This window comes from Acanthopagrus latus, chromosome 13, assembly GCF_904848185.1.
Source record: "Acanthopagrus latus isolate v.2019 chromosome 13, fAcaLat1.1, whole genome shotgun sequence".
NCBI lineage: Eukaryota > Metazoa > Chordata > Actinopteri > Spariformes > Sparidae > Acanthopagrus > Acanthopagrus latus.
The window spans coordinates 727608-741197 of record NC_051051.1 but is presented as its reverse complement, the minus strand read 5'-3'; the positions used below and the strand labels follow the sequence as shown (position 1 = coordinate 741197).

General features: G+C 40.9%; 1 protein-coding gene across 1 annotated transcript in view; it reads right to left on the bottom strand.

The window, feature by feature from the left end:
- Positions 1–1097: 1097 nt before the first annotated feature.
- Positions 1098–13590, bottom strand: part of gabra6b (gamma-aminobutyric acid type A receptor subunit alpha6b) — a 29088-nt gene continuing 16595 nt past the window's right edge. The window contains exons 9-10 of the mRNA XM_037120570.1: positions 10332–10588; positions 1098–2284 (exon numbers count right to left, since the gene is read on the bottom strand). Of these exons, the coding sequence (XP_036976465.1) occupies positions 2272–2284; positions 10332–10588 (270 nt within the window). The 3' untranslated portion in view covers positions 1098–2271. The remainder of the gene's footprint in view (positions 2285–10331; positions 10589–13590) is intronic.

The window sequence follows — 13590 nt, the reverse complement described above, 5'->3', positions numbered from 1 at the left end:
ACTATGTTTTTGATGCAAAGTTTAAATCATGCATTAATTTTATTTCACATGTCAGTGTGGCTGAACTGAGCTCTAACATGCTGGTCTGTTCACAAATCAAAGTTCTCATAAGACAATACACATAATTACAACAAAGGAAACATGAGTTTAAAAAGAACCAGGAAATCATGTTGAATAATTTAGAAAGAACCACGGGGCAGATAACATCGGTCCTTCAGCTGTTTCAACATCATGTTTATGGATGTGTTCTGTTCTTTAGACCTTCTGCTGCAGCGAGCAGGTTCTCTCATTTGAAAATGTGCCTGTGTTAACGAGAGACGCCTTTAATGAGAACATCCTCCTGGATGATGGATGTCGCCAGGAAGCAAACACACAGCAGTTTATATATAGAAACCACATAGCTTTAACATGTTACCCTCTCCACTTAATTGGAAACGGTGTGTAATCATATGCAAATCCTCACAAGTGGATTATTAATGAATATGTTTTGGCATTTGGGATAATTGATGATGATGGGTTTAGGTTTCTATTTTTCGCTGCTTTCTTAATGAAAACAAGAAGCCAGCGCTGTCATCGTGATAAATAATTGGCAAGCGACGCAGGAATCCTTTAACTTCAATTAAAATGAGCACAATAAATAGACACAATACAAAAGAAAGCGACAGCAATGTCAGCGCATAAAGACTTAAACCTTCTCCAGGGGAAATACAGCTCATATCCAGGATACATACAGACCTCAGTGTACCAGATGCTAACGAGTACATATGCTTTTATAGGCTGACTGCATGTTTTCTTCTATATGGATGTCATGATGACATGAGACTTGCACACTTTGCATCCATTGTGTTTACATTCATACTGCACGTAACTGTTTTGCAGCTAAAACTAATCACTCAGTATTATGTTAAATATCTGGAAAAATGAAAGGAGCACTATGTCGTTTTTGGGGAATACATTTTAACCAGAAGAAGTTTTAAAGTGGAACAAACAAACTCAAGACTGAATATAGTGAATAAATAAACTGACCTCAAAAGACAACACAGTCTCATACAGTTTTACTTTGTTTATACGTGGCGGACCCTGCCACCTGTCTAGCTTCAAACAGTGTTCTGGGAACAACTTGTTCATTCAGTTAAGGAAAAAATAAAATACTGATTTTGTATTATAACCTCCTTAATATTGAAAATATTAATATCCTGAGTTTGAATTTCTTCTCCAAAGCTCCACAGTTCCCCTTTAAACGTTGCTTTCTTGACAATTTTGCAGTGTGTCTGTGAGTTTCCCAAAAAATGGAACCAGATGGATCACAGCTTTGGGCTATAACACATTATTTTATGATACTCATTAAATCATGCACTGATGTTTTTACATTTGTCATGAGGAAATCTAGGGCATATAATCCTGTGACTGTGAAAATCGTGGAAAACCTCAAGTCTCAGTGAGCGGTGTGTGTCTTCTCTGTACTCGCATGTGCACGTTTCTCCGTCCGCATGTGCATGTGACAGCAAATCTTCAACCAGGCAAACGTATCTGTGGAACACGCCCTGAAAAACCCTTTGAAGATTTTGCTTCACATCCTTTGTACTCCATCAGTGGAGGGAAATTAAGCCAATGAACCAAAAAATGTTGTTGCAAATGAGTGTCGTGGGGAAAAAGAAAAAAAAAAAAGAAAAAAAAAAAAAAGCTGCGAGTGAAAGAGTTCCTGCGAGTCAGTCAGACTGGATCCAGTCAGGACAACACTCATTCCCTGAAGAGTGTTCACAGAATCGGGGAATGGCTCATTTCAAACACATATGCGTTCGCTCCCATGTGTGGAGAAGCAGGCATACAGAAGAGAACAACAAAGAGGAGCTCTGCCTCTGGGTCTGCAGCCCAGCTAGCTTAGCTGACACGCCTTGACCTTCCACTTGGCAGGGAATACAGGACCGACACTGGAAAAGTGTCCTAGCTTGTACTGTTTTTTTTCTTTAACATTGGGGAAGAGAAATAAAGAAATGAAAGAGACAGAGAGATAATACCTGTTTGAAATGGTTCCAGAGCCTAGGGCCCACAAGCTGTGAGCTCCTGGGTCAAGTTGGCAATAGAAGCTGGTTCATCTGCTCTCAACACACTCACTTTCCAAGGGAGTACTTAAAAAGAAATACAATGCACTGAGGCGGCATGAAAGACTGCTTGGCAAACGTCTGTCATCTATTCATTGTGTATATATATCTTGGTGTGTGTGTATGGAAGTGTGTGATTCTGTGGTTTCCAGGAAGACGAACTCTTGGCTCAGACGGTGTCCCTGTGAGACAGAAAAAACATAAATAAGGTAAAATTAGTGAGAAAATATCAGCTGTGCCCACCGTGTGTGACGAGGAGAGGAAGCAGGCTCTGGTCCGCTGCCGTCCAGTGAAAGAAGGTTTTCTCCTCGAATGTAACAGATGTAATATTTAATCATATTCAAACATACAGATATATGCATACAGACACCTACGCACACACCTACTCCATTTCACATCCGTCCACAGCTGCCTGCACACACGCAGCACATCGGAATGATGTAACAGCTTATTCTGCTTCAGCCTTTCTGTGAAGGCTGGGATCCATTCCAGGCTGAATTCAAAATTTGAAATTATTCAGTCCCTCGCTGCCAAAGTTGCTCACAAAGACCTTGTGAAACTCGTCTGGGAACCTCTGCCAGGTATAGTTCACACCTCCACCTCCTCCGCCTGACGTGTTAAAGCAGGAGACACTTTCGACAGCACTGAGAGCCATTTTCAGCCGGAGAGCTTACATGGCTGCCGGCAGAAAAAAGAAAAGCAGCAGCTCTCTATGTGTTTTTGGTTGGTACAGAGGTGAAGAGGTGTTTTGGCTCAGGTGCCTCAAAGAGCTAACATGCAGCTAACATTTGTTAATTGCAAATTTAAACAATTTTTAGAAATATGTGTAGTATCCAAATGTTCTGTGTTTAGTTTAAGCTTCATGTCGCAGGTGAACAATGCTGCGCTGTATATACACACTAAATGAACACACACACACACACACACACACACACACACACACACACACACACACACACACACACACACACACACACACACACACACACACACGTATGAACTGGACCGTGTGAAGATTTCAGCTGAATGATATGTAGTCTGGCCATGATCTGAATACTTAAAGATATATTTACAATACTGTTACATAATATGAATTATATTGTGTCGGAAGTAAATAAACCTTATTCATACAGATGTCTTACAGCTCGTGCGTGCTGAACAGTAGCAGGGCAGATTTCATAGAATCTGACTGATGCCTGTAAATGTCTCAGCAGCCAGCCACTGCAACAAACACATGATGGAGGAGTTCAGAGGACACTGACTGCAGTCCAACACAGAAATCTATCACCTGCTAAATATTTTCTCTAACAGTGTGGGAAGCAGCAGCACATGAAGCCTGATGGAGCCGACCTGTCTTTATTTTTAAGGGTTTGAATCAGCGAACCAAATCCACGTTTCTGTTTGATGCTGCTGCACATAAGTGTTAACACAGTGTTATGAAGAGTATATGATTAATAAACTCATTGTACATATTATGTCTCGCGTATATGACCTAAATATGATGTTGTGATTTTGCTATTTTTTTGTGACTATTTTTAAGCTGTATACAACACACAGATATCTCTGTATCAAGGACTTCTCTTCATGTTGAACAGCAGTGGAGACATAAAAAGACACTTTTATAAATGTCATCAAGCAATCTGAGGATATTTAGGGTCAAAGTTTATGAAAGGAGGAACACTGGATGACAGCGCCTCTAAATTATCTCCTCTCACTGTAACATTTACATGAACACTTCTCAGTGATTGTTACTGTCACAAAATATCAACACTATAAGATTTGAGAATAATGTAATGTGGACATAATGGGAAAGACAAATATTAGAACAAGTAGAACAGCCTGGTTAGTTTAAAAAATGACATCACTTTAATGTCATTCAGCTTTTAAAACCTGCACAAGACAGAACTTATGCAATATTAAACTAACCAAAATCTGATAAGAAATAAAAAATAATGTTAACAATTTTCCTCAGTTGTGTGTGTGACCGCCCTCTGCCTTCAAAACTGCATCATTTCTTCTCAGCTCACTTGCGTCTGGTACGTCGTTCCCAACGTGTTGGAGAACGGACCACAGATCGGCGTCCTCTGATCCTTCTGTCTCTCCATGACATGACGCTCCACTCCCTCAGCTTGGTGGCAGAGTTTAGTTGCTCCTCACCCAGTTTTCAGGTGGCCACCCAGCTGTTTCTGTTTCAGTTAACGACCAACATGTGAGAGTGATGATCGTTAGCGCCTGTTAGTCTAACTGCTCCCTCCAAGTGTTCCTGTCACAGCTGATGCTGGTTTGAAGGCTCAGGGCAGTAACACCAAATGTTGATTGGATTTAGATTTTTCTTTTGTTCGCTCACTTGATAAAAATAAGCAATTATTATTCATGTTTTTGAAAGCAGTCTCAGTTTACAGCATTTGTTCACACCTGCCTAAAGCCTTTGCACAGTACTGTATATATATATATATATATATATATATATATATATATATATATATATATATATATATATATATATATATGGAATATCATAATACCATTATATTATGTTTCCTCACTCCCATAACATCAACATGTATTTACCAGTGTTATTAGAGCCATTATCTGTGTTAATAAAAATGAGCCATGCAACTGCTGACAGACTGACATCTATAATTATAATTACACTGTTAACAGTGTAAAACATCATTTATATAATAATATGCATATGCGTCTATTTCTATTACTCTATTACTTCTCTTACTATTGTATCATTTATTCTTTTACTATTATTATTGTTTATTACAACACCACTGTCCTTTGGCTGCTGTGATGAAGAAGTTTCCCAGTTTAAAATAAATGAAAGAAAATTCTGATTCTGATTCTGATCAGATGAACTCTGAACCTGTGACCTCATGGTGATTGGACCATTCCTCTTTAGACGTTGCAGCCCGGCTACATGTAAACAGACGGCCAATATGTGTCTGTACAGTCGGTAAAGGAGACTGACAAGACGTGTGTACAGGCCCACAGAGACCAAAGGCTGTGATCTGGAATGACTGGATGATGAATGCTGAGTGGATGAGATAGAGAGACACCAGATAAAGAGAGCATGGATATGTGAAGAAGACTCCAGGGACAGAGAGAAGTTGATAACAGTTCATCTCTCTGTGACGTTTGTAAATGTTCACGTTGCTGCGCTGCACAGACGTCCATGTACACACAGGTAGATGTGTGGGGGAAGCATTCACGCAAACTGGGTGACAAAAGGCGGATGCAGCGATTCCCTGGAGGCTGCACATAGAAATGTGATAGATAGGGGATCTCTGTTTGCATCGGCCTTTTCACTCGCTGTCTTAGTGGCCCGTAATTGAATGATCATTACGCCAAAGTTATGGCTACGGCCCCACAGTCGAAAACAGGAATTGAGTTAGAAACAGCATTTAGTGGTTTTGATTTATGAGCAACAATGGGGGAGTTGTTTTTCAAGCCTGGCACTCTGATGGGCAATAAAGAGGAGCAGGGCTTATCACCTGCTGTACCCACTCTGACACACATACAGCAGTCAGCCTGCCAGCCAGCCAGCCAGCCAGCAACCAGTCACCCAACCAGCTGGGGCCCTTCATGGGAGGAAGTGTTTTCAGCAAATTTGTTTCCTTCATGTCTCACCCTGAATGGTGCTATTCATTAAAATAGCCTCCAGTCAGTAGGCACTGCTGCCATGGCACATTTATACACTTGTTTGCCTGTATCCTCACTGAAGTACACACACACACACACACACACACACACACACACACACACACACACACACACACACACACACACACACACACACACACACACACACACACACACACACACACACACACACACACACACAGTTTTCTTCTGGTTCAGCTCATCTTTGCAGGAGGATCTTCAATAATAAAAGCAACGCCACAAAGAGAGAAAAAGGTCTGCTGCATGTGATACAACCTGCTTTCAGTTCAGGCCACTGGAGCTGTATCTTTATTTCTCCACAGTGAAAAGGACTGCCTGCCTTTTTATTTAATGGATGTGGTATTTTTGATAAAGGTGGATCTACCTTTGAATGAAGAGGTCACTCGTGTGGGTGGTGCTGCATAGAAAATAGCAGTAAAACAGAAAGTGTTAATTTTGGAAGTGTGAAGCATTGTACAAACAGGCTTTAGCTGCGGTCCACATCACTGAGCAGGAATGCTTTAATCATCACCAGAGATGGTCTCTCAGTGGATCAGTTCACACTCAACATTTTGCTTTAATCACACTTGTTACTCTCATCTCGCATTTATAGTAAAACATAATGTGCATCTCCAATAGCCAGATCTCAAATCTGATGGCAATGCATCCTGGTTTTAACAGGCAGTTTGTAAGTCTACGCTCCACTGTTGCTGGAATCATCCGGCCCTCAGGTGGTTGCCAGTTGCTGCACCACCTAACTGTTAATGCTAGCTGATGCTGGACCCAGACTCCATGTCCTTCAGGTTCACAACACACAGATCCCACGTGATTCCACCACTGTTACACTATTTACTCATCAACATTATTAGAAACTGGAACAAAATGTCACAATTCTTACACAGTGATAAACCCAAAAAAAAAAAATTTAGACCCGACAAGCATTGTCAAATTATTCATTCACAATTATAATGATGTTTTCAAGGAGCTCTACAAGCTCTGTGGATGTAGTGCTCTTTTTTAATTTCCTGTCTGCATAAAGTTGTTATTAATATGACCTTCAACATTTATTTATTTACTTTGTCCCCAAGAGGGGCTTATTTGTCAAAAGAGACGAGTAAAAGTCCAACTTCATCAACTCGTGTATCCAATATATAAACTCTTATCACAGCAACAAGGACACAGACTTGGTTGCTGGAGTCTTCTGCTTGTTGGTCGGCTGCCACTTGAGTTAAAATAACCCAACTGTAAATTCTTCCACACCATCTGCAGCAGCCGTGTTTGGTGCCAGTACAGTGAGAATAACAGTGATGTAACCATGATCAGTCACAGTGACAACCTGTGCTTGTTCATGTTCTCTGCACTGGCTGGTCAACTCCAGGTTCCAACACCACTGGGGCTTCCAGCTATCAGCCCCGGGGAGACGTGTGTGGTATCATCTGTACTTTGATTTCATCACTCAATGCACGTGTTCAGTCAGACTCATGCAGACATTCCACACACAGAAACTCAACTGCAAACTATATCGCTGTATTACTATGATGTTATATTTACTTCTAATTGGCACTGATTTCCAGCGCCTGAAGGGAACCACTCTGCTGTTTTCTTACAAGAAGTTTGTCAGATTCTGCCTTCTCACTTACAGTCCTTATCAATTAATAGAAACAGTTAAGAGAGTGTCACTAAGAGTGTTAGTCACACAGAGCTATCCCGATGCCTGCCAACACTGTCATGTCATCTGACTTGTCTCAGCTCGGGCTGCAGGGCTTTTCCCTTTTTAGAGAAAGAGCAAGGCAGGGAATGAAAGGAGCTGAACCCACACAGCTTTAAAGCCCCGGAGTCACGAAGCACATCGATAGTGTGCACATAAATGCACAACCAGGCATATGCGTCTGTTTAGAGCATATGGCTGGGACGAATCAAACAGAGAAACTTGCATGCACCCATGCATCAACCAGCACAACCCTCAGCGCTCTGTCAGTGTCAGACCCCTCAGGATCCATACAGGTGATGTACGAGAGCAAAATGCATCTCTTGATGTAAAAACACTGAGCTCTTATTTCATTCTTTGACAGACAAACTGCTCCGGCAGTAACGATCCCAAGACTGCTGATGTTCATATCTGCAATCAGTAACAGCTGTGACTGAGTCATATACGTGTCTCAGTTCATCATGTAGCTGCGTTTAAAAGACACGACATTAACGGGCCTCTGAGACTTCATGACTCACCTCGACAGCTACAGTAGATATCTTGTTTGCTGATTGAAGTGTTGTTCGCTGTCGGCCTACTGTATGTTTCTTTAAATACAATCGTACACCGTATCACAGATGTTGAGTACAAAAATAGGTCAGCAGCGTTTGGTTGGGATTTGATAGGTTTTTTATTTAAATCCACTCTGTATAAATCTTGTGCTGTTGAAGACCTACGATGCAAACACTCAGCTGAGATCTCTGAGGCTCCTGTTGTTGGCTGAGAAGGCAGAAACACTACAGGTTTGTGTGGCAGCCTAATAAGTAGATGATATGAAACGTTTCTAAAATGTGTCTCAGGTAACAGCGACAGGTGAAGTTTACTTGCTGTTGTGCAATTTGATTTTCATGGGAACTTTCTCTACATAGGTTTCAGTGACAGCAATAAAATCCTGTTTGCTGGAGACTTGTTAGTTTTATACGTAGTTGAATGAAATGTCACTCTCATCTATCGACTGTGTTTAGTGAAGATTAGCATAAACATGTTATCTTAAGTTAGATGGTGGTACACTGAATATTACATATTCCCAAGTGAATGGTTGCATCACTGTTTAATTAAACTTTAGTGCTCACATTATTATGTTCGACATCACTGTTCATGCTGCCTGACGTTCTGACTGTTGTCCAGAACACGGCTTTCTGGGTTCTGGTGCTTCAGTAGTAATCGTCTACTGGGGACGGTGGTTGAGCTGGAGGGACTCAGCCAGACATTTCTCTGTTCTTGGCTGTGATGGACAACATGACTTTACAATGAATCTCGCCTATTAAAAGCACTGAACACTGAACATGGTTAATAGCTCAGCAGCATATTATATATGTGTGAGCTATCAGATTGTAATTGTTTCTGTTGCTTTCACAGTCTCTTAATACGCTTTTAATGAGGAAGTCACCTACTGTGAATCATGGCTGAGCTGACAACAGCACTCTCAGTCACCAGTGAGTGGAGCCCCACTGCTAACAGCCACTGATTACAGTATGTCAGAGACTCTGGTGACTCAGTGAAGTCCAATCACTCTGAGAATGTGTTGCTGAAGATGTGTTCATGAACACCTTCACATTTAGCTCCACTGTGATTAAGTACTGCTTTACACCAATTACTTACAGACTAATGTAATTTTTGGCTGATAAATAAAACTATTTTTCTGATACACACTAGAAATGGATTCATCATTTAGTGTATATGACTGTGTGGACAGCACAGACACCTACAGGCCGTTGGCACTGTGGAGCACCAGACACATTGCAAAACACTGAATGACAAATACTGAGCCTGCCAGTGATGCCTGGTGGTCTCGTCTTGCAATTATAACTCAACTCTAGTGTATCCAGCCTGTGACCGCTCTGCTGACACATTTAGAAAAGCCATATGGTAAATAATCAGAGCTGAAAGTGTAAGAGCGCTGTGTGGCTGCTGAATTATATATAGGCTCTCAGGCTGGCAAAGACAAAAAACACATCATAGATCCAGATACATTCTGCACTCATACGACCCACACACACACACGCAGCTGATATACAGTGTGATGTGGCCTTTTTTACCTTGAAGTACAATATCATGCAGCAATAACCAACAACATTTCATTATTGTTATAATACTGAATAATGAGAAACAAGCGGCTGACTTTAACAACTTGGATGAACTCACACCGCACCAACTTTGTGAGCAGCCAAAGAAAACTATATCGGCAAATTTTGGAAACTTTCACTTATTCATTATTATTATTCATCCCAGCAGCCCATTAAAATCTCTTTCTGGAACATTTAAAGTAAGAAATAGGCCATCCAGTGGCCCGTGTTATTCATTTTTAAACTAGTCACTCTTATGAAACATTTTGTTCACAAGATTTAGGGGATTAAAGAGGCGGAAAGTCCAGCCATGTTTTATTATTTACTTGCTGATTGGCTGGCTTAAACTTGTTCTCATTTCTGATGGGGATAACGGGTCAGAACCAACACATTTTAAGTTCCAGTGTTTAGGATTTAGAGAGATATAGAAATAAAATATAACACCCATAATTTTGTTTGCATCAGTGCATGATAACCGGTGAATCCTTATATTTCTGTTACCTTAGAATAAGCCTTTAATATCTACAGAGGTAACGGGTCCTCTTCCACAGAGTCCGTCATGTTTCTGCAGTACACAAGATAAAATCTGTCTCTAAAGAAGGCCCGTGTGCTCAGCAGCCACAGCAGAGCAGGAAGAGATGAGGGGTGTTCAGTGCAGACACAAGTGCAGCACTTGTCGTGTAAGATTTAACTAAAGATAACACATTCAAGAAAAGATTAGTTTTGACAGCCATGCCATGTGTTCACCTGGACATCTCCATCGTGTCCTTGGTGAGATAGACGATCCAGTAGACCAGGTTGAAGGCGCCAAATGAAAGAGGGAACAGGATGCGGGAGTATTTGTCGATGATGCTGGTGCCGGTCAGAACGTTGTTGGCCGGTACAGCTGAACCCTGCTGCAGGAAGGCTTGGGCGTTGACGGGTGGGTTGGGAAATGTTTTCGCAGGCCGGTCAAACAGCGGAGCAGAGTTCATCCTCTTCTTCAGCACACTGCTGGCATCCACCTTGGAGAGGCAAAGAGGAAAGATATAGAATCTATAAGAGGAAATTCAAATTAAAGAGAATACTTTATGATGGAATATGAGGGTATTAATAATTAATCTGTCACTGTGGAGTTATCATAAAACATTATATCGTATATGCAAAATGTCAGTAGAAACTGGCTCTGTAGGAAAACTGGTGACATGTCATAATATCAGAGGTAGCTAATAATATCAAAGAATTACAATAAGGTAAATTAGGCAAAAGAAAAGAAAATCATCAGGATAAATGCATCCTGATGTTATTCCTATATTTGCACAGCTGTGAGTTGATCTGTGCCTGTGAGTATTGTGTGTGTCTGCCTAGAATACCAATGAGCACCACAGTAATTAAGTTCAACAATGGAAATCAATGATGTTTTGTTTCTGATTTGATGTGATTTCAATCAGCCCGTCACATGGAGATTGATGCAGTTGTGGGAAGCAAACAAAACATATTAAACAAAAGCGGCTCACAGTATATTGACACATGGTTATCGCTATGCCTCATCAACCTTCAGTAAAGCAGTGTGATCTCAGCTCATGCTCCCTGCTGCAGGAGTTGTAAATCAGCTACTGTACATGCACTGACAGAATGGACGAGTACATCTGGGAAATGGGTCAAGGAACACCTTGTTGCTTGAAGTAGAGTCAGAGAGAGATGCTGAGAGAGACAGGCGGTACACATTCACGTATCAACATAAAGTACCATATGGACCAGTCGATTCTGGATGCATCCGGGTCGTCTCGATACCAAACAGAGGCTGCTGTGAATTGTTATGGAAGTAACCATTATCAGGACGGTTACTTCCATAATAATTCAAAGTAGCCTCTGTTTGGTATCAAAGACAAACAATGTCTCCCTGTTTGTTTTACATTATCAACCGTTGATTTAATTTAAATAACCAATATCACAAAAATAACAATTTTTAAGGACCAATTTTAAATATTTCACAGACATGAGTGTGTGATCGTGAAACAACTCCTACTGAATGATGTCAGTGTTCACTGCAGCGCAGAGTTTGAATAGTTACTCTCATGTTTTAGGAAGTAAACTCCCCACAGTTCACTGACTGTGCAGCTTCTGGCTGTATTTAGTTCACAGAGGATGTTTTTATTTTCAGTCTTTTTTTATAGTCTTGCAGCAAAAACTGTACTTGTGAGATTTGGGCTGGATTTGTGAGGCTACAGGATTACATGCTCCTCTAAAGGTCGAGAAACTGTTACAATCCTCTGGCTGAGGAGAAGTCATCCAAAAATGCTCGGTGTCCAATCCCAAAATATGACTAGATTGATCCCTGATCAAAAACTTAACTCAGTTACAGATGCAAAGGCTTCACCAAACTGTGCATGTACAAAATGTTTGTTAAAGGACTGAATTATACTGCAGACATGTAACACTCGTGACCATAGATAAACCTGTCACTCCCCACTCATTTTGTATTGCATGAAGGTGCCACCTTGTCAGACCCGTCTGCCACAAAACAACAGAATGTGGAGGGACACACTCACAATTATGGGTCACGCAACCTGAGCAACAATCTTCCACGGAAACACGATGACAATCCTTGTTCTTACAGAACGGTTGGCTCAGTCATGAAGATCTGGGTTGGTGACTTTGTTGAGCAAATATTACTAATATAATTATTGCTCACATAGCAAGCAATAGGACATGAGGCATCAACAAGAAGAACTGAAAATCTGTAGGATCCTGTAACTCAGAATGTCTCCTTATACAACAAACAAAGTAAGTAACTTTGTATTGTTCTGGTCAGTGATGCCTGTGCCTAGCTATCAAACATCTATTTAAAAAACTCCAGGAACTGGGATTCTGGTTTTAAAGTTTACGTGAGCAGATATTTTTGCTTAGACTGTAAAATGACACAAAATTACATGCTCAAATTACAGATATGAAGGTATTGTAGTGTTATAAGTTGAGTACAATGTCCCATAGTAAAGAAAGGTTTTCTAACAGATGAATATGAAAATTAGCATAGGATATTAGTTAACATATGTCAGTGAGCAACCTTATACATCAACAACTGATGAAAAAAAAACAACTCACCATACACTCTTGAAATATGTAGTTTTCTACATTAATATGCTACAATGACCAAATCTGCTTACCGACAAATCATGTAACAAGTCACAGATGGATGGATGGAACAGGATCAGTCAAACATCCTCACACAGCTGCCACACTGGTACTGTGACCACTAACCTGTCTTATGTTCTATTAATCGCCACTAGGTGGCTTCAACCAAACATGCAGGAGCCACATTGAGTCCAGAGCAAACTAACTAAAAGAACTAACTGACCAGCTTTGCAATGAAAGTCATGTAGTAGCCACTTGTTCCTCTCTGGTAAACTCAGGGTACAATAATCCTTTGACAGGTTGATTTGTAACATTTTCGTTAGCTGTTGGCATTTGGTTAGCGTTTCAGCTCTTCATTGCACATTCTGGCACCGATTGTTTCCCCTCGAGTGGACGTGATTTTTAGGGCATGACGCATTGCACTCTGTCTCGATTCAACACTGTGGATGTGACTGAAGTGAGTCACAGCATCAATCGAATTCTGTAGGATGGTGTGACGTCAGGAGCATGACCACGGGAACGTCTAACGGAGACAAGCAGTTTAATGGAGTGAATTTTTCTTTCTCTTGACTGAAGGCCTACAGATACAGACTCATAATCAGAGGTTTCTGCTTTTGTCTCCGTTAGACGTTCCCGTGGTCATGCTCCTGACGTCACACCATCCTACAGAATTCGATTGATGCTGTGACTAAACCATAAAGCTGTAATCGACGGTATCCCTAAAGCACAAGATGATCCTTTACTCTGGTATGATACTGATTGTTGTTAAGTATAAAGTGTGGCAAAGAGACTGGGAGAGAGGAAAAGAAAAAGAAGGAAAAAGGAAGGAAGGAAGAAGGATGCTGCACTATGATAATAAAAAAAGTATAAAACTCAACTCGATTCTCTTCAG